Source organism: Lepidochelys kempii, chromosome 7, assembly GCF_965140285.1.
Source record: "Lepidochelys kempii isolate rLepKem1 chromosome 7, rLepKem1.hap1, whole genome shotgun sequence".
NCBI classification, from domain to species: domain Eukaryota; kingdom Metazoa; phylum Chordata; order Testudines; family Cheloniidae; genus Lepidochelys; species Lepidochelys kempii.
The window spans coordinates 67497421-67517587 of NC_136386.1; the positions used below are offsets into that span (position 1 = coordinate 67497421).

Below are 20167 nucleotides of genomic sequence, written 5' to 3' on the forward strand. Positions count from 1 at the left end.
GTTATATAAGAGGGGGAAATTGTACCCTTGAACGTTTGAAAACCCTATTTTCCAGTTGCCAGCACCGGCTTTATATATGAGAGTTTGAAGGCCTCCGTCAGAGACACTTTGGCTACTACTCAGGGGACAAGAGCTAATTGTGTGTATTTTGGTGATTTGATTACAATAGAGGTGTGGGACACCTTTCTGAGTCAGACTTTAAGAAAAAAAAAAAAAAAAAAAAAGGCAGCCCAACACAACACAAACCTACAGCTCAGTTTTCTTTTTAAATTGGGAACAAAATAGGACATGATAAAAGCACTTTGTCCCCATTGGATGCAGCAGAGGCAGGGGGAGGGTTGCTAACTGCTGGGGTAAAGGGGACTATAAAAGGATCCACTTTTACTCAAACGAGGAGCCTGCAGCTAAGTTAAAACGGGTGGGGCCTTATCCAGTCTCCTGGAGTGAAGATTTAAAAACAAAGCTGACAAATTTTGCAAATTACCAAACTCCTAGCTCAAAGATGGAACCTGCCAAAGTGAAAAACAGCGTTACAGGTAATTATTATGATATTCAGAAATTTCCCCAAAGTTTGATTAAAATTAAATGGTGGTCCAAGTATGGATGCTATTGGTTTGCAGCTGTGTGGATCCTGTCTAATATTAACTTCAAACGCTTTATTTCTATAACGAAGTAAGTTCTTTTAAAACTTACGAGTGAAACTTACAAGAGGTCCCATCCAGATCTCCTTCTTAAGCCCTTCCGACAAACCTTACTTGAAATTAGTTTTGGCTGTGTCAAGATTGTAAAATCAGTTGCTTTTTGCTATCTCCAGAGGTGGATCAAATCGAGACCCGTGTGGCGTATTGGGGCCAATACCATTGGTTTTTCCTCTTCTTGTTTTACCAGAGGAAAAAGTTCAATGGTTCTTTACAGCCGCTTTTGTGCTTCGTGAAAGGTTTTAATACTTTATTTCTCAAATATCTTGTCTTACCTATTTTTTAAATGCAGAACAAGTCACGCAATGCCCCATTATTTCCAATACGCCGAAAGAAGGAGGCAGGAGGAAACGGACCACGTTTAGCAAAGCCCAGCTGGACCTCTTGGTTAAAACGTTTGAAAGGGATCCCTACCCTGGCATCACCGTGCGGGAGAGGCTATCCAGTCTGACGGAGATACCCGAGTCTAGGATTCAGGTAAGAGCTTAAGGGGAACCATGTGCTTTGGTCTTTTTTGTTTTACAACGTCTGTTCAACACCCTGTTTGCCTGGTTAAGGAGGCTTTTCGGATTACTGCTATCCTGCCACTCTGTAAACAAACCACCCTAGAGCTAATTCTTGGGTGTCCCTTGACTGCTTCTGCCCCAAGGACGGGCCCTGGCACTATTCCGGGGAGGTTCACAACAAGCAAGGCCCCGATAAGCGGCGGAGCTCGGAGCAAAAATCCTGCCCTCGAACGACTAAGGCTATCCCGTCGGTCTATAGTAGGGTTCTCCTGCCACAGGGCGTACGGATCCCGGAGTGCCGGCTTGTTGTGAACGGCACTGCAACAGTGACCTGACATGGCTCTTTCTTGTAACGACGGGACCCGAATCCCGCTGTACCGGCTTCAACGAAACTGGTATTGGAGGCGGGGTGGGTTGGGGTAGGGGGTTTTAAAGACTGGGACGTGTTTTCCCATGGGGAATACCTGGAATATACGTTTCCCCCTTTTGCTGGCTTAGCGTTTAGAGAGAGGCGCCCCGCGAAATGGTGCTTTGCCCTCTCCTTGCTTCCCCTTTCTTTGGTGACTGGTCAGGGACTAGAGCTCTTCAGCAGGCCGGTAGCAACCACAAACGCCCTCCGTTGCGCCGTGTAAAGGGATATTGGGGGATCTGGATCGAGAAGTGTCTCCAGCAGGAGCAACGCGCTGCTGCCCTCCCACATGAGCTGGGAGGCTTGAGCGGTCTGGAGAGTCTCCCTTCTCCTGTCCCGTTTCGTTTTGGCTCCTCTGCTGAGTTAAAGGCTTTGTTGCACTCTCGGGGCCAGATCCTGCAACTAGATGTTGGCGGAATTCGGAGATCTGTTCCCTTCCCCGCGATTGTAACCGCTGTGGGCCCCCAATCTGGCTTGATCTCCCGGGGAGTTGAAACCTGAAAGAGGGCACGGGGCTCCAACGTGGCCTTGCCTGAAATTGTTACAATCTGCGGAGAAAAAATAACTGATGTCCAGATTACAGTATTTATTTGCGGGATGGGAAATGCCTGCCACCACTCACTGGAAATGTTTGTTTGTTTTGTTTATGTTTAAAAAAAACTACTGTAGGGCCTTCAAAACCCGCTGTTGTACACAACCCCAAGCAGCCTTTTGCTTGCAAACCTTATTCCCATAGCTGTGGGGCCATCAGAGGTGCAGTAAAATTAATAATATAGCTTAAATTAATAATAAAGCTTTGATTTAGAGTCCTGTGTGCAGTCACTATTCAAACTGAGCCCTCACTCAGGCAAATAATTCCACAGACGTCCATTAGACCGGTGGTTCTCAACCAGGGGTACACAAAGATCTTCCGGGGGGTTCATCAACTCAGCTAGGTATTTGCCTAGTTTCACAACAGGCTATGTAAAAAAGCACCAGCGAAGTCAGTACAAACTAACACTTCATACAGACAATGACTTGTTTATACTTCTCTATAAACTATATTTTGACATGTAAGTACAATATTCCAATTTATTTTATAATTGTATAGTAAAAAGAGAAAGTAAGCAATTTTACAGTTCTAGTGTGCTGTGACTTTTTTTGTAAGCAAGTAGTTTTTAACTGAGGTGAAACTTGAGGGACACAAGACAAATCAGACTCCTGAAAGGAGTACAGTAGTCTGGAAAGGTTGAGGACTACTGGGGAGAGCAAGCCCTGGCCAACATAAGGGGGAGCACAATCTAGCCCTTACTGGGGAGCTATAACTTGAATCTGTATTGTAAATAAATTAAAACAAAAACCCTCCAAGCTTAGCTCCTCACAAGGACAGGGGAAATTGATCTCTGCTACTCCCATTGAGGGCAGAAGGGTTCAATTGAATCATGGGTGGGGCCCATTATTTGCCAAGTAACAGGGCCAAACCCCTATTTTCCAACTGGGTGGAAAAGGGAAACTAAGGAACTGGAAAATGGGGGGGCGAGGGCCAAACTGGGGCCATATTCTGCACTCTTGCATGCTGAACTGCACTGAAGCAGTACATTGACTCCAGACTTACACTGGTGTAACTGAGGAGAATTTGACCTTGTAGATTTGTGTGGTAGGGGGCTTACATCAATAAATTCACCTGCAAAGGCCCCTCTCACAGGAATGATCATGGCTTCTTACTTTCTGTTAATTTCCTTCCAGGTTTGGTTTCAAAACAGAAGAGCCAGGCAGCTGAACCAAAAGAAGAGTGAAGCCCCCACCTTTCCCAAACCTGATTATGGCAACAAGAAGCTGACACACTTCACTGTCAATCTTCCAGACAGGCCAAGAATGACACAGACTCTTGCATCTGGTCAGAGTCTACTCAATCTACAGCCATGTCTGCCAGGAGGGAATCAAAATGTTCCTAGTCAGCCCATGCAGTATTCAGAGCAACAACTTCCTAGGTTAGATGGTCATTTCAAGAGCTTGGACAGCACTTTTAGAACAGGAACCCAAATCCAGACCCCATCAACTCATTTAAACTCATCTTATGTGTCAAGAGAAAACCAGTTCAGTTTAGGAGCCACGGGGAGTCCTTCCCAGATTCAACACCCTGTGCAGCCACTACAGCAACATCCATACTATCAGATATCTTTACCTGAAAACTACTACTCAGATACAAATCTCTTCCAGGCTGCTGCCCCCCTAGTTTTAGGGGGGCAGCAGTGCAGTCAAGGTCCTCAATATACAGCAGCCAAAGAGAATGTATACAGGATGCCTGTCACTATCAACTACTTAAACTCTAGCCAAGGAGTGATCAATGAGGAGTGTTCATCTGTCAAGGCAAGCACTTCTCATCTTGGTAAGAGTCCAGTTTTAGGTCATGATGGAGGAGACCCACAAGGAAAAATGGAGCCTGTGCAGGCTGAGTGGAACATTGATTCACCTGTTTCTTCTAGCATTACTCTTCCCCCTTCAACATTTGCAAACTGTCAGGTAACATCTCAGAGGATGTTGACTCCTCTGGTTCCTTTGTTTGGGCAACAACTGAAAGATATGATAGATGAATTTGATCCTTGTTGGTCATACATGAGAAATGAAGTCTTAGGTACTGGTCTAGATTTGTTATTTGAAAGTGAACAAAACGTAGAGCCAAGTGGTGGTAGAAGTTACCTCTTCACCACTGGTGAACAGCGTTCAAGCTGCCACTTAGGTCATACCTGAAAATGAGCTTGGTGGGTATGTTCATGCCTTATAAATTTGCATGATTGTCAGGGTGAAAGAGGGAAGAGGCTGAGGAGTGTTGCTGGCCAGTGTGTTTTGGGTTTGTTATGAGAGCTGTGGGTGAGTCAGTAAGGGGTGGGGGGGAAGGCAGGCGTGTAGAAGTTGGAAGGTGGCTGCTAGAAATGAGTGGGAAAACTTCATCACCGAGTGTTTTCTTGCTTGCAGTGATCTTGTATTAGTTTATAATTAGCTACCAGATAACTTTACTGGTCAGGGACAGTTCACTGAGTATTTATTTATTTAGTCTCTGGTAGTCAAACTGTTGGTTAGCTTTGACTGGAGGTATGGGAAAGATTTTAGGGGATTATGTCTGTTTCCTCATGAGAAGAATGTGCTACATATCTGGTGTGACTACCCCTGTTTAAAATTCACTTTCTATACAGTATACTCCATTTCTTTCACTGACAGCTAACACAAGAGGTACAAACACACAAAAAAGCAAATAGCGTGTATTTTTGTTTTTAAATGAAAACTTCAGTGGAAATTTCAGGGAGGTGGGGTGGTATTTTTCCTACTTGATATGTGCCTTTAGTTAAAGTCGCTAGTATCCCCTCTTTCAGAAGTATTTAATATACTTTTTTTAAGTGAACAAAATGCGTAGTCCTTAAAAGGCAATGTTTTTGTGCAAATTGGTGGTATTCGAATTGAGTGAATTCTGCTATAAGAAAGGGTTTTTCAAAACCTTATATTCTTTACCATTTCTTTCTCATAGTCCTATTCCTCTAAGAAAAAAAAATTAAGAATATCCTGATTAATATCCTGATTAAGTGGGCTGTAACAGGACTTGAAGGAAAGCATCCTTTTGAGCTGCACTCTGAATACTATATTGTAGAGCTTGATCCTGAAGAAGAGACTGAGACCCAGCTCCTCAAAGGTTTTAGGTGCTTAATTCCCATTGATCTTGGACATCAATGAGTGTTAAGTACCAAAAGACCTTTAAGAAACTGTGCCTAGAGCTCAAAATGCCTAGAGGCTACTGAATGGGCATCCCCATTTTTGCATGAGGTTTGACTGAAGTCAGTGAACTCGGTGGGGTTCTGACCAAGCTCCAGCAGTTGCGAGAGTTTGGCCAGGATGTCTTTATTATGTCTCTTTCATCAATGTTTGTATAATGCTCAAAAAATGGCTGTAGATTCTTTTTAAATGTGGGCTTAAAACTTTAAGATGTTAATTTTTTTAAATCAATTTCATTGCTCATTTTATAAAATAAGACAAATATAAGCTAAGTTTCTTTTTTTTTTACATTGATGTAGCTACAGAGAGGTAGTCCAGTGGCTTGCATATGGATTGAGAATTAACAAATCCAGAGTTGTAGTCCTGGCTTTTACGATGATTCCATCTGTGGCCTTGGACAAATCACTTAGCCTCTCTGCCTTCATCATCCCTATATTTAAAATAGAAATAATACTTAACTACCTCATCGTGGTGTTACAAAGAACAATAGGCTAATATCTGTAAAGCGTTTTGCACACAAGGCACCATGTCAGTGCTAAGTATTGTATTTATTATCAAATGATTTGTACTGATTTTTATGATTGAATTGTCTCAGTAAACTTTTGTTTCTAAAATGTATTCAGTAATGCGTATTTATTGTTTCTACTTTAATCTCTTGATTTTCTGGGGGAAAAACCTCTCTCAAGCATCTTCTAAAAAATTTGCTGGATTGGGACATGAGTTCTGATGTGACAGTGTTAAAACCACTTTCAGTCCTACTGGTTGCAATAGACTACTCACACTTAAAGTACATGATGAAAGGTTAATTGGGGTCTAAAGGCTAAACTTTTATTCCCCTACTTATTTAAGTAGCCTGGTGTGGCACAAGATGGTTTCTGTCAGGCTCCAAGTGGCCGGGGGGTGAGACTCTCAAATCTGGCTGCTGAACAGATTGAGAGCCACTCTGTAGCTCTTATAGTAGTCCTGAGACTGCATTGCCCTTTCTGCTCTGAAGGACAGTGTTAATGAATTCATGTAGCACTACAGGTGAGCTCTTGAAATCACAGCTCCTTTGAAGTCAATGGGTTTTTTGCCATTGACTTCAACAGGGCCAGGATATCACACCTGTGCTTTCTGTATGGCTTCCCCAAACTGGCCTGTACTGTAGAGCTTCAGTGGTTCAGCCCCTGCTTATTCTAGAGCAGTGGGCAGTCGTTGCTAATAAAAACCACTCGGGAGATCTTTGCCATGACTTTCAGAAGCGCTGAGCACCCAGAACTCCAGTTGACGTTGGAGCAGGTGTGGGGTCTTTTGGCCTTTCTGAAGATTGGGCCAGTCTTCATTTTAAAAGTGGCTCAGAGGAGGAATGTGTTGTCTTAAAGACACTTCTATGCAGCAGTGTGAATGACAAGATTTAAATCTCAGATGCAGAAATTTTCAGTTTTCAATTAAACAAATGTCAAGTGGAAACTGTACTTTTAAGAACAGAAGTATCTTTTTTTCTGTTTAAAAAAATTATGTTCCAATGGAACATAATTATAAGTGTAAATTTAGAGAGACAAGATAGATGGGGTAATATATTTTATTAGACCAGCTTATGTGTTGTGACTCTCCCAACAGTGCTACAATACTGCAGATAAGAGTAATTGTCAGGAGCCGTGCCCCTTCCATTTGTATTTGTTACGGATGTTAAGTGGGGCAAGTATTACTGAATCTGATCCTATGTCCCCAATAATTTTGTAACACCTTCTAGATGGCTACTAACTTTGGCCCTTGGGACCTGCTCCATGCGGGTTGGAGAGACTGGGGCTGCATCCCCTTACAGCCACCTTAGTTAATAGAATCAGGAGTGGAAGGGACCTCAAGAGGTCATCTAGTCCAGTCCCCTTCACTCATAGCAGGACTAAGTATTATCTAGACCATCCCTGACAGGTGTTTAGAGATTTTTTAAGAGCAGGTTATCCAATGATGGAGATTCCAAAACCTCCCTAGGCAATTTTATTCCAGTGCTTAACCACCCTGACAGGAAGTTTTTTCCTAATGTCCAATCTAAACCTTCCTTGCTGCTTGTCTTCTCAGAGGTTAAGAAGAACATTTCTCGCCCCTCCCCTGTAACAGTTTTCAAGTACATAAAAGGTTATCATGTCCCCTCTCAGTCTTCTCTTTTCCAGACTAAACAAACCCAATTTTTTTTCCATCTTCCTTCATAGGTCACATTTTCTAGACATTTCAAATAATTTTCAAAAACAAAAATGATTAAAGAAAACAAAACAGCATCCACCAGTCTACACTTTGAATTTTTTTAATTTGAGAGAAGTAGCACATTACTGCAGGTGGTGTTTTTCAAAACACATCAGATTAATTACAGCTGCTGGCAAGGGTTCCTGTGGCTGAGTTCCCGTTAATTTGAGAGTTTTTGGCTTAGTAAGGACTTCAGGAGTGGAACCTTACAGTCTGACCACTCTTCTCTGCTGTGGCCAAGGAGGGGCTACTGTGGAAAAGGGGGGCAAGACTGGGGAATCATGCAGAAGATCTGCACTCTGCATGCACTACGTGTGAAGGCTTGCTGTATCCCAGCAAGCAGGGATTTTAGGGGAATGGATAGCAAGTAGCAAAACCTTAATTTTCTAGGGTAAACTAGGCCTAAATCAGCTTAACTACATTGCTCTAGGGTGTGAAAACTCCACATGCCTGAGTAGCTATAGTCAAGCCGGCCTAACCCCTGGTGTAGACAGTGGTAAACTGACAGGGGAATTCTTCCCTTGACTTAACTACCGCCTCTCAGGGAGATGAATTACCTGTGCCCACAGGAGATGCCCTTCCCATTATTGTAGGTTGTCTAGAGTGAAGTATGGCAGTGATGAAGCTGTGTTGCTGTAGCATTTTTAGTGTAGACCTACACTAGCTAAGGGTATATTCAATTAGACAAATCCAAAAACCACTGTCTGCAGAGAAAAGAATTGCACCAATGGTGTGGGCTACTACAGCCTCAGGCCTTCAAAGTTGCAGTTGTGCCTGCAAAAGGTTCTGTAGCTTAGGGGGGCCTGAATCTTTCCCTCCATGAGTAGTACCAGCATGTCGCTCTGTCATACACTGGCTCTACACAAGTTCCAGAAGTCTTTCCATTGACAGGCTTTTCATCAGCCTTCAAAAACTAATGGCATCTCTACTTCTGAGAGACTTTAGCTGAATGTTACACCACCGAGTGTCAAGAGAATCAATTTCAAGAGACGTTCTTTTGAGAATCTCATCCTAATAATTTTTTTTTTTCCCAAGAGGGAGAGGCTGATGAAATCATCCCCTCTCCTTGCATGGACTGAGGGTATGAAAAGCGCAAAAAGTACCAGCTAAAGATGGCCACTGACTGAGTAGGAGGTTGGTGGATAGCCTAAGCAGCATTGTGTACCTCTCAATGTGCACCAGCCCTGCTCTATAAGGAGAAGGTGTAGTTGCGGGGGTGGGGGAAGGGAAGTACTGCATATGGTATTTTCTCCTGTGCTACAAAAGAGCACATAGGCTAACAGTGAGTCTGTGTAACAGTACACAGGGCCCCCTGTCTCCTGTGGGAGCTGGTTATTTACCTTGTGACCTTCCAGCTGCCTCTACCCCTCAGACAGGTGCAGAGCCTGCAGAACTGCTCCACGGGCAATGTGAGGTAGCTACACTAAATTTTTTTTTTTCTCTTGGAGGAGCACAGGCTGTTCCCATTTAGTATCCCTTTGTGACTGCTGCAGGGCTTGTGCTCTGTGTATATGAGGAATTGCTTTCTTCTCATTGATCAGTCCTGTAGTTTAAATATGAAAGCAGAGTCTATTATGGTTACTTCTCACAAGCATGCAGTATCTCAAGGCCACATAGAATACATGTTTTTCTACACACAAAGAATTTAGTAGCAAATATCCATGGCACACTGCAGTGCTCTATCCAAATGAGCTGGTAATCAGGTGTGAATTATTTGTCCTCACCCTTTGTTGCAAATTGCATTTATCTTAAACTGTCAGTCTAGCATGAATTTCACAGTAAGGAAATCTGCCTGGACTTGTTAAATACAAACACTCTCCTTTATAATGTCACTTTAAAGACTTTCCACAATCTCTTTTTAGAAGACTTTATTGAATTACATTTACTGCTTGCAGAAGTTGCAGAACTCAGAGCTTTGGAGACCAAAGTCTTCTGGTTATTATTCACAGAGCAGGAATAGCATAGGCAATGACATTACAAGCTTCCCCCAGGTTTGTATACCCCAAGTGCCAGAGCTCTGCTCTTCAGGGAGTAGTTCAAGATAAGAATGGATAGATTCTGAGACTGCCAAGAAAGAGGCCAGTTAATGCCATTTGTGGTGGTGGTTTTGGTACAGTGAATGTCTTGTCAGCTGGAAGCTTGATTGAGACTGACTCACTTCACATAGAGAGATGGGTAATATCTTTTATTGGACCAACTTCTATTAATGAGAGAGACAAACTTTTGAGCCACACAGAGCTCTTCTTCAGTTCACATAGGTCTTTTCACATAGGTCATGGAAAAAGAATTAGATGGTAACAAAAGCTTTATTCACTTACTAACTTGGCATGGATTCAAACTGGTAAATTAAAGGTAAAGATTCTGTAACCCGCTGTCAAGTCTCTGAGCCATTCAGTCCTTCATTTTCTACCTTTAACATACATTCTTATCTTCTCAGAAATGTCACTGAGCACAATGAAACCAACTGGAAGCTTGAGGACCCTTATCCCATGCAATCTCTATCACAAGCCGCCCCGCTAATCTTTGGCAGCAGGACTAGAGAGAGAGGAACACAACCAACCCTTTGCTCACTTCTTCTGTTAGCAGCATCACAGCGAAAAGAAATTAATGGCCTAAACCCCTTTTTAGCAGCTCTGCTTCCTGTATTGTTTGGCATAAGGCTGTTCCTGCATTTTCTTGTTGCAAATTACTTCAAAGAACAGCTGTCTCCATTTAATAAATCAGGGCCCAACCCTGCACCCTTTACTCTTGCAAATTCCTTATTAAAATTTATAGAAAATTTGCCTAAGTATGGAGTGAAGGTTCAGATCTCTGCTAAACAACTATGTCTTACTACTCCGAAGATATTTGAAATCAGATTCCACATCTTGCTATCATGTATTTAAGATATGTTGGATTTTGCCCCTATATGACGCATAGTTATTTCAGTGTATGGTTTTAAAAAACTCCTGCTCGTTTTCATTAATAAAAAAGATTTTCTATACTCCTTGGAAATGTAAACAATATATAGTTATGTTCATAGCAAGGATTATTAAAAAAAATAGGGGGGAGGGAATCAGGCAGATCTTTTATATTTATTTGCAGAAACACAGACGATTCCTCAGGGGTTGACTCAAGTAAACACAAATGTCTGCACGGTCTAGATATAAATGGGCAGCTTCCAATTATTATTTCATTTATTTGTATTTCACTAGTATCTAGTGGCCCAAACTGAGATTAGGAACCCATTGTGCTGGGTGCTGTATCTGAAGAGTTTACAGGCAAGTCCTTGATTCCACAAACAAGCATGTACTTAATTTTATTCCCATTGATTTCAATAGGACTACTCAGAACTGTAAAAATTAAGCATGTGTGCAAATGTCTGCCAGAGTGGGGCCTAAATAGACAGGACAAACAAAAGGTGGGAAGGGAAGTACTGGACCTATCAGATAAATAGTATGTAGCTGGAGAGAAATGGGGCTTTACACTTTTCCTATTCTACTATAATAGAAAATGTGGCACTTCACTATGTAATTAAAATGGTGCTATAATCAGACTACAGAGAAACACCACTATCCTATGCCATACTTTTTCTATGAGTTTTCCCTGCTCGTCCTGTAGATTCAATACAGAAGAAAGCTGGGTTCAGTGGTGCTTCAAGTATCATTAACAACATTGTCAACTAAACTAATTGCACAACCTTCACACTGACACCAAAATGACAGCTTTATCACCAAATCTGAAGCTGAGTTTGCAGGACTTTTAGCTAGAAAAAAACCTTTTGACTTTTGGCAAGGAACTCTGATACAGATTTACTGAGAGAATAAATATGGAAAATCATACCATTTTTACAGAATCACTTTTCTGCCTGGTGTGTATTATTTTTAAAGGCTACTGTGAAAGTAATAAACATTCCCTCAGGGAATCTTCAGCCCATGTTTAAATGAAAATACTTTTTGTTTACAGGTCCCTTAATTTAAGTCTCATTCCTGAAGGCTTTAAACACCTGCTTACCCTTCCCTCTCCCCCAGCCCCGTCAATAGCCCTGATTATCGCAGTGGGACCATTCACATTGCATAAAGTTAAGCAGGTGCATAATTATGTGCCTTAACTGTTGAATCTCAGAGCACAACATGAACAAGATGGGCCACGTGCCCTTTTTACGAGTCCACTTACAAGTCACGATTCGTCTGAAAATTTCCAGCGACCGTGTTGTTACAATGTTAGCCCTGTTACAACAGGCAGGGGTGCTAAAAAGGAAGGAAACTAGAAAACCCCACCACCAAGTCTGTGTTTCGCCGGTGTGTTAACTTTGGGCGCGCTCAGCTCCCCAGCCGAGGCGGTTTCACCTCTGGTGTGTGGGAGCCTCGCACACAGCGGCGAGGGAGCCGAGGAGGCAGACTGTCGGCAGGACGAGGCAGACCCGCCGTCGCTGTCGGGAGGGGGGGATCAGGGCCCGCAGCCCAAACGTCCTCGCTGTGGCTGCGGGCGGCGCTGACGGACCCCCCGGCGGGGACGGGCCGGCGCCGGGTCCTGGCGTGACCAGCCGGCGGCCGGAGGCGGAGCCAGGGAGCCGACGGGGAAACACCCAGCACCGGGGCGCTGCCGTCCAGGGGCGCTGTCCCGAGGCAAGGGTCCTGGGTCCCAAGCGGGTTTGGGGGGGAGGCTGCTGGGCGCCCGCCCGCGCGCCCGCCTCCCGGGTTATCCAATAGGTGCTCCCAGCGCAGACAATGGCAACCCCCCCGCGGCCAGTAAGGAGGGGAGCGGGTCAGCTCCTCGCCTAGCTCTGCCAGGGGGCGCCACGCTCCGCGCCCGGCCTGGTGTCCCAGCAATACCCGCCCCCCGCCCGGCCAGCCGCTGTTTCCGGGCGGGAGCAGTTGGGTGGGACGCACTTCCGGCCGCGGCGCCCATGCGGCGTTGCTGGAGGCGGCGGAGCGGCGGGATCTCCGCGCGGGGGGGAGGCCGGGCTGTGAGTCTCCCTTCTCCGGCGGGTGGGTCGCTGGGGTGTCCGAGGCCGGATCCTGCTCCCAGGGCAATCCGTGGCTCACCTCTCCCGGCCGGCTGTGGGGGCGGGGAGGCTGAGGACATGGGCCTCCCCGTGGGCGGGGATTTTGGGCTGCCCCCAACCCCACATCCCCCCCCCCCAGCTCATTTTTTCCTATGCGTGGAGAAGCCTGCCTCAGACTGTGCGGGGGAGCGGCGGAGTGAGCTCTTGGTCGCGTGGCGATACCCCCAGGGCGCTGGGAGCGGGGCCGCTGTCGTGAGCCTCAGGCGCCAGCTCCTCCGCCGACCGCCCTGGCCACTCCGACCCCATCCTTCGCCAAGCTCCCCGGCCCGGGGCGGAGCCACTGGGGCTCTCTGACAGCCGCCGCGCCGGTTTCTGCGGGGGTCTCCCAGGCAGCCCCGCTCCTGCGGCGAGCTCCGTGAAACTTTGTGCCCACGTGGGGCTCTGTTGGGACTCCCCCCTGGCAGAGAGGCACAGGGCTTGTGTCCGAGGCCACCCCAGTAGACTCGGGCCCCTGCAGATCCCGTTGTGGAATTGGGGCCTAAATGTTAAACATGCATTTTATCAGTGACTATCACAATACTAAGTGTAAGATTTGCAGCTGTATTTTGCAACATTTGGGCAAGTAGAAATAAAGTTAAACATTTGTTATATATCTGGAATGAGAGAGTGCGCCTACTGCTGTTTAATTAACTAGTGTTAATGGAGCCCAGTGGTTGCAAACTTTTTATGTTATCCAGGGAGTTGAAGCTGCTTAAAGAAATCTTAATTCCTGATACACTTCACAATTCATGCTGATTATAGGGCATTGATGATCTTGTGTTTAAAATAGCGGACTAGGAGTCTGGTTATCTAATAAAATCTGTCTGTGGATTTTTTTTTCTCCAGCGGCATGTATTTTCATGGTAGTTAAGCACTGGTCTTAATGGACAGGTTTCAGAGTAACAGCCGTGTTAGTCTGTATTCGCAAAAAGAAAAGGAGTACTTGTGGCACCTTAGCGACTAACCAATTTATTTGAGCATGAGCTTTCGTGAGCTACAGCTCACTTCAGTTCTTCTAGCTTTGTGTATGTGTGTGTTTTGATCATTTGCTTTCTGTTCCTCAGTTGTCTTAGGATGCTTTTTATCAGGGGATGTCTTATTGACAATGTAGGGCTTGCATTTAGACCTGAACACTGTTAGGGTTAGTGTCAGTTTACTGATAAGAGTTCCATAGCTGAAGTATTCCTGCTGAAAGTACTTTGTCCCTTGAACTACGTCTGGAAGATCTGAAACATTTATCCCATGTCACGTAGTCCAAGAACTAAGCCTACTTCCTCGACTAAACTTTGCCTGCCAGTGCCCCATGCCATGAATCTCACCACTTCCTGCCTGGTCTCCCACTTATTGAATTCTGCCCTCAATTAGTGTAGGACCCTACCTCCCTTCCTCCCTCAAACCTACTTAATGAATCTTGAGTCACTTCTAAATAAAACTCTTTCAGTCCATCCAACGATAAACGGATGCTGGGCAACCCCACTGACCCTCAAAGCAATTTATACCATCCTCACCCATAGATCTCAGTGGAGATGATGAGCCTTTCATGAACAAGGCCCTCTTCCACAATCATCAAAGAAATATTCAAGTGGCAACTTCATTTGTCAGAACTCGCTTGAGTTTATTTTCTTTTACATAGGCATGACCCTCCTAGAGGAAAATTCAGCCTTTTATGTCTTAGGTGAAAAATAGGTATTTAAATAATCCTGCTTCTCTTTTGTGTGTATGTTGCATAATAAGTGTGTGTGTTTTTCCCCATATGCCAGCTATGCTCTGTATCATTGGCAAAAGCAATCCATTTGACACTGGTGACAGGTGATCCCTGAGAAAAGAGATGGAGGAAAAGGACAGGAAGAAGCACCGTAAGAAGCACAGTGGGCCAAAGGCTGACAAAAAAAGGAAACGTCATCTGAATGATCTAGGACTTGGAGATGATGAGGATGCTCGGAAGAGAAACCCAAAGGCCTTTGCGGTCCAGTCTGCTGTGCGGATGGCCAGAACCTTCCACAGGTGTGGAGTCTTTTAGAGCATGATGGGCTTGATTGTTTTGTTTTCCCCAGTAAACTCATTTTTAGGTGCTGAGAGAACTGTGTTTTGTGAATTAGTCTCTGACATGCTTATACAACTAACACGGTTTACTATGTCCACACAGCAATATATTTATTCTCTGTTATAAATGGGGCAGTAGTGTGGGCCTAACTGAGTCTATCATGCAGTACTAGTGTGTTTGTCTGCGTTATGGGAAAATCTGGTTAGCTCCTTAGTTGATGGAGTTGTGCATCTCTTCGTGAGTAGCTGAGTCCTTAATGATTACACCTAAGTGAATGAGTCTTTGAAACACTTAGCACCTTAAAACAAGTGTTCTTGCTTTTTTGTAACTTCTCATTAAACGTTTTCATGAATTTCTTCATAAATAGGACTCAGGATTTGAAGACGAAAAAACATCACATTCCGGTAGTTGACCGAACTCCCTTAGAGCCTCCTCCTGTGGTGGTGGTTGTCGTTGGCCCTCCAAAAGTTGGGAAGAGCACTTTAATAAAATGTCTAATTAGGAACTTTACGAGGCAAAAATTGATTGAAATACGAGGTCCTGTAACGATCGTATCAGGTGAGAACAAAATATATAAGGAACAAATTGTTGTTTGAAACACAATATGTAGGATATGGATAAATAGTGATAAACAGAAGGGTGACTTGATCTTAGCACATGTGCATGTTTTCTCTCACACAATACATTTTGTTGTGACCTCACATATTTAAAGTATTGCAGGCAGCGTACATTGATACAGTAATCTAAGGAAACTGTCAATTTGAAAATATCTTTTAAAAAAATGAGTTAAAAGTCATTTAAGGCACTACTCGTCTTACCCATTTTTGTAGTTTTATAATCACACTTTCCAATTTCTTTTTAAAAATTTGTCTCTCCCTGTTGTTGTTTGGAAAAACACAAGCAAAGGTGAGATTGACAAACTATTCACAAAGTGATATCAAATGCACCAAGTAAGCAAATATTTTCCTCCAGTTTTTCAATTACAGTAATTTTAAATGTTGTTTGTAACAGTAGTGTGTAAATATTTCCTAGCAGATGCGTGGCTTTCTTGTGCCTTAAGAAAATAAGATACTTTCCTTATCATAAATTTTTAACATTTCGTCTATACATTACACATACAAAAACTGTTACAAGAATATTAGTAAAGTTGCAAAATCAAGCACCCAAAAGTTAGGAAATGCCATAATTAAAGTTATCCAACCTTTGTGCATATTAATTATGGTACAGTCTTTAATTATATGATCATATACACTGGACCCTCGCTAGAACACGTGTCTATATAGCGTGAATTCGCATATAACACGGTCGCGGCCATGAATCCCAAATTTAATTACTTTAATTGGAATTCATTTTAATGCGGTCCATGCTGTAATACGGTGCCACGCATTGATCCCAAGTCACACGTTCTAGCGAGGGTCAGGTGTACTAATTTTTCCACAGCACCCCATTTCATTCAGCACACAGCCTGGATGGTGCTCAATTAATAGTTAGCTAATCAGTATTTTGTTTTCTTCTCATTTAATGTGTGGTACCAGGCCTTATTTACTACGTGCTATTCAAACCCTGCTCTGAAGACAGAATCCTTAATTTCTTCATGGATTTTTCTGTGGCGTTCATCACTATAGTATCTGAACCGTCACAAATATTAATGTTATTTTCACAACACTGTTGTGAGGTGAGGGGAACCAGGTGGCATTGTCTACGGCGCAGATTAAGGTCAAAAGTGTCTGTTGGTTTTTGGGTGCCCAATTTGAAATTTGGGTGATCTAATTTTTTGAAGTACTTTGTGCTTTGAACATATAAAATCCTAAACCCGTTGTCTTCAGTTGTAGCTGAGTACTCCGCACTTTTGCAAGTGTGGAACCTTGGTCTCCAGTCAGGCCACCTAAAGCGAGGAACACACAATTAATGACTACTTGTGAATAGTTTGGTTTAAGTGGCTTGATTAGCATTGCATAGGAACTCTGTGGTAGAAGTGGGGATAAAACCCGGTTCTCTGGGGCAGCATTCAACTGCCTTAAACATTATCCTTTCTTTGTAATTCTCCGGAAAAGTCAATACACACCTGCTTTCTGTAAAAATGAAACAGGGATCCTATAGATAAGGCTGTGAGTCTGTCACCGAGGTCACAGATTCCATGACTTTCTGTGACTTTTGCAGTGGCTGGTGCTGGCTCAGGGGCTGCCCAAGGTAGGCAGCCCCTGGGCCAGCAGCAGCAGTTTGGGTGTGTGGGAGGGGGCTCAGGGCTAGGGGTCGGAGGGTGTGTGTGTGTGTGTGTGTGTGGGGGGGGGCACTCCCCGGCTCCCATTGGCATGTCCCCCCTGCAGCTCCTAGGTGGGGGGTCCACGCCGCATGCTGCCTGAACCTGCAGGCCCTGCCCCTGCAGCTCCCATTGGCTGCGGTAGCCGGCACTTGTGGTGGAAGTAGCGGAGCTCCTGCCCTGGTCCCTGCATCTGCCACATAGGAGCTGCAGGGATGCGGAGCTGGGTAGGAAGGCCCTGCTCCTCCCTCCCCCCCCCCCCCCCCGCCCGCCCAACACCAGTTGGGGTCCCAGGCTATATCCCGCAGCCCAGCCCCCCTCTCCCCCAGTACCAGCGGGGGTCTCAGGTCACATGCCTCAGCACCTCTGGCATCCCTGGATTGCTCCCTCCCCCAAGCACCCACGGGGCCCCCCCGCCCAAGTTTTAGGCAAGGTGGGTATTTTTAGAAAAGGTCATGGTCAGGTCACAGGCCCATGAATTTTTGTTTATGGCCTGTGACCTGTCCATGACTTTTTTAGTAAAAATACCCGTGACTAAAACATAGTCTTACCTATAGATAACTGTTGTCTCTATTACTCAGTCCTGCTCCATCCCTAGAACAGGGCTAGCCTGTGGACCAAGTGAGACAGAAGGCCTGTGGCAAAAATAGTATATGCTCATGTAACAGACTATCGTAACAGAGCTTTGCAACCTGATCTGAAGCTGTCAGAACCAGATTACAAGTGCCTGCCTCTCGCCAGAGCCGTTCTCACTCTTTCTCTGGCCCAAAGACTACTGTTTGTCATTATGATTTACCACTGTAAATGTTGAATAATCATGGAAAATTTCAGCCCAAGTGGTTAAAGTTTGGCAAAGTTACAAGCAACTGAAAAATGGGTCTTATAAAATGGGGAATATCAGCCAACCAGAAGAGTCAGGGGGTGCTCCCAGCCCCCCTATCATTAGGCGCGTAAGAAGTTTGAACTGGGAAGAAAATGTTGGCTAATCTAGTCCATCCCTTCTATTATGGGAGAGCAACCTGTAATCCAGGAGAACAGCTGCACAATAAATCAGCACAAAGCCAACAGGAATTTAAAATTCTGCTGTCTCTGTCTGTTTAATCTCCTTCTGTTGGATATTTTTGATAGAGAAATAAATTTATCTATCAAAGGTGCATTACTTGGTATGAATCCTCACAATAAATAAATCTGAGTAACATTCCAACATGTAAGCATGGCTAATTAGAGAAGTCAACTATATCAACACAGTATTGTAGCAGAATTGATGAAATAGCTGAGACTATTGAGGTTAAGATAAAATATCTTTAGTTGGTTCACTTTTGTTTTTCCTTAAATTTGCATTTTCTTCACAGGTAAAAGGCGTAGGCTGACCATTATTGAATGTGGATGCGACATTAACACAATGATTGATCTGGCTAAAGTTGCAGATTTGGTAAGTCAGCAATTGTGGAAATAATACCTTTGCCTAGATCACACCTACATATTATTGTCTTGATCTTTACTCCCATTGCAGTCACTGGTAAAACTCCCTTTGACTTCAGTAGGAGCAGGAGGGGTCCCTAAAAGGCCTAATTTTCTGGAGCAGTCACTGGGACTTGACCAGAAGTAACAAGGGGGAAACTGCCTTTGAATGTCTACTGACCCTCTGTTGCCCATTCCACTTCTGAACCTTAATGAAAAATCTCTTTAAGAAACCAGAACGGAACAGCAACTTTACGCTAAACAAATTCCAGTTCAGCCCTATTGACATTTGAAATGGTTTGTTAAAACATAAGAATATAAGAATGGCTATAGTGGGTCAGACCAATGGTCCATATAGCCCAGTATCCTGTCTTCCGACTGTGGCTAATGCCAGATGCTTTAGAGGGAATGAACAGAACAAGCAATCATCAAGTGATCCATCCCGTCATCCACTCCCAGCTTCTGGTAAACAGAGGCTAGGGACACTCAGAGACTGGTGTTGCATCCCATTGATGGACCTATCTGCAGTGAACTTATCTAGTTCTTTTTTGAACCCAGTTATAGTTTTGGCCTTCTCAACATCCCCTGGCAAACAGTTACTCAGGTTGACTCTGTTGTGTGAAGTACTTTTTAATCTCTCCTTATATGGAAGTTGTTCCATACCCCAATAATTTTTGTTGCCCATCTCTGTACATTTTAAAATTCCAATTTTTTTTTTTTTGAGATGGAGCGACCAGATCTGTATGCAGTATTCAAGATATTGGTGTACCATGGATTTATATAGAGGCATTATAATATTTTCTCTTATCTAGTTTTTTCCTAATGGTTCCTAACATTCTGTTAGCTTTTTTTGTCTGCTGCTGAATATTGAGTGAACTATCCACAATGACTCTGAGATCGCTTTCTTGAGTAGTAACAGCTAATTTAGACTCCATCATTTTGTATATATACTTGAGATTGTTTTTCAATGTCCATTACTTTGCATTTATCTACATTTAATATCATCTGCCTTTTTGTTGCCCAGTCACCCAGTTTTGTGAGATCCCTTTGTAACTCTTTGCAGTCTATTTTGGACTTACCTATCTTGAGTGATTGTGTATCGTCACCTCACTGTCAAATTTTGCTACCTCAATGTTTACCCCTTTTTCCAGATCATTTATGAATAAGTTGAACAGCACTGGTCCGAGTACAGACTCCTGGGGAAACACCACTATTTACCTCGCTCCCTTCTGAAAACTGATCATTTATTGTAATCCTTGGTTTCCTGTCTTTTAACCAGTCTCTTATCCATGTCTCTTATCCCATGTCTGCTTACTTTGCTTAAGAGCCTTTGGTGAGGGAACTTGTCAAAGCTTTCTGAAAGGCTAAATACACTATATCCACTGGATTATCTTTGTCCGCATGTTTGTAGACCCCCTCAGAGAACTCTAATAGAAGAAAAAATTCTACAATGATCAGATTGTTCACTAAAATGTGGAAAGGGAAACATACTGCTACATCATTTGGGTTCATCTGATGCATCTAGCTGGTGAACCTTGGATTTGAAGGTCTGAGTGCTGCAGTCAGAGTGTTTTCAGATGAGAGCATCAATTCTGTAATTTACCTCCCTCTTTGGTCAAGCATATCTGAGTCTGTTGATCTTCAGGACAGGGTGCAAAGCCAACTTGTCTACTCAGATTTTTTGGCTGAGGTGGTGGATATGGAATATATTTTTGCTGATAGTTGATTGTGGGGTTATTTTTGGCAATTGTTGAATTGACCAGCTAATCTGAGTAGTCTTCTACTGCATACATGTTCTT

The 20167-nt window shown here is 43.8% G+C and overlaps 2 protein-coding genes across 6 annotated transcripts in view; both read left to right on the plus strand.

Annotated features, from left to right (window-relative positions):
• The first annotated feature begins 502 nt into the window (after positions 1–502).
• LOC140915185 (uncharacterized) lies at positions 503–4458 on the plus strand. The gene is made up of 3 exons (XM_073354762.1): positions 503–536; positions 991–1175; positions 3339–4458. Exons 1-3 carry the CDS (start codon positions 503–505, stop codon positions 4341–4343), a joined length of 1224 nt encoding a protein of 407 aa, XP_073210863.1. The 3' UTR covers positions 4344–4458.
• Positions 4459–12105: 7647 nt separating this feature from the next.
• Positions 12106–20167, plus strand: part of BMS1 (BMS1 ribosome biogenesis factor) — a 40020-nt gene continuing 31958 nt past the window's right edge. For 3 of the 5 annotated variants that reach the window (XM_073353243.2, XM_073353248.2, XM_073353247.2), the window contains exons 1-4: positions 12418–12525; positions 14364–14607; positions 15015–15205; positions 18260–18339. In XM_073353243.2, coding sequence (XP_073209344.1) covers positions 14432–14607; positions 15015–15205; positions 18260–18339 — 447 coding nt within the window. In that variant the 5' untranslated portion in view covers positions 12418–12525; positions 14364–14431. Of the gene's footprint in view, positions 12185–12417; positions 12548–14363; positions 14608–15014; positions 15206–18259; positions 18340–20167 lie in introns of those variants that run through there. The other 2 variants (XM_073353246.2, XM_073353244.2) reach the window with 2 other exon arrangements.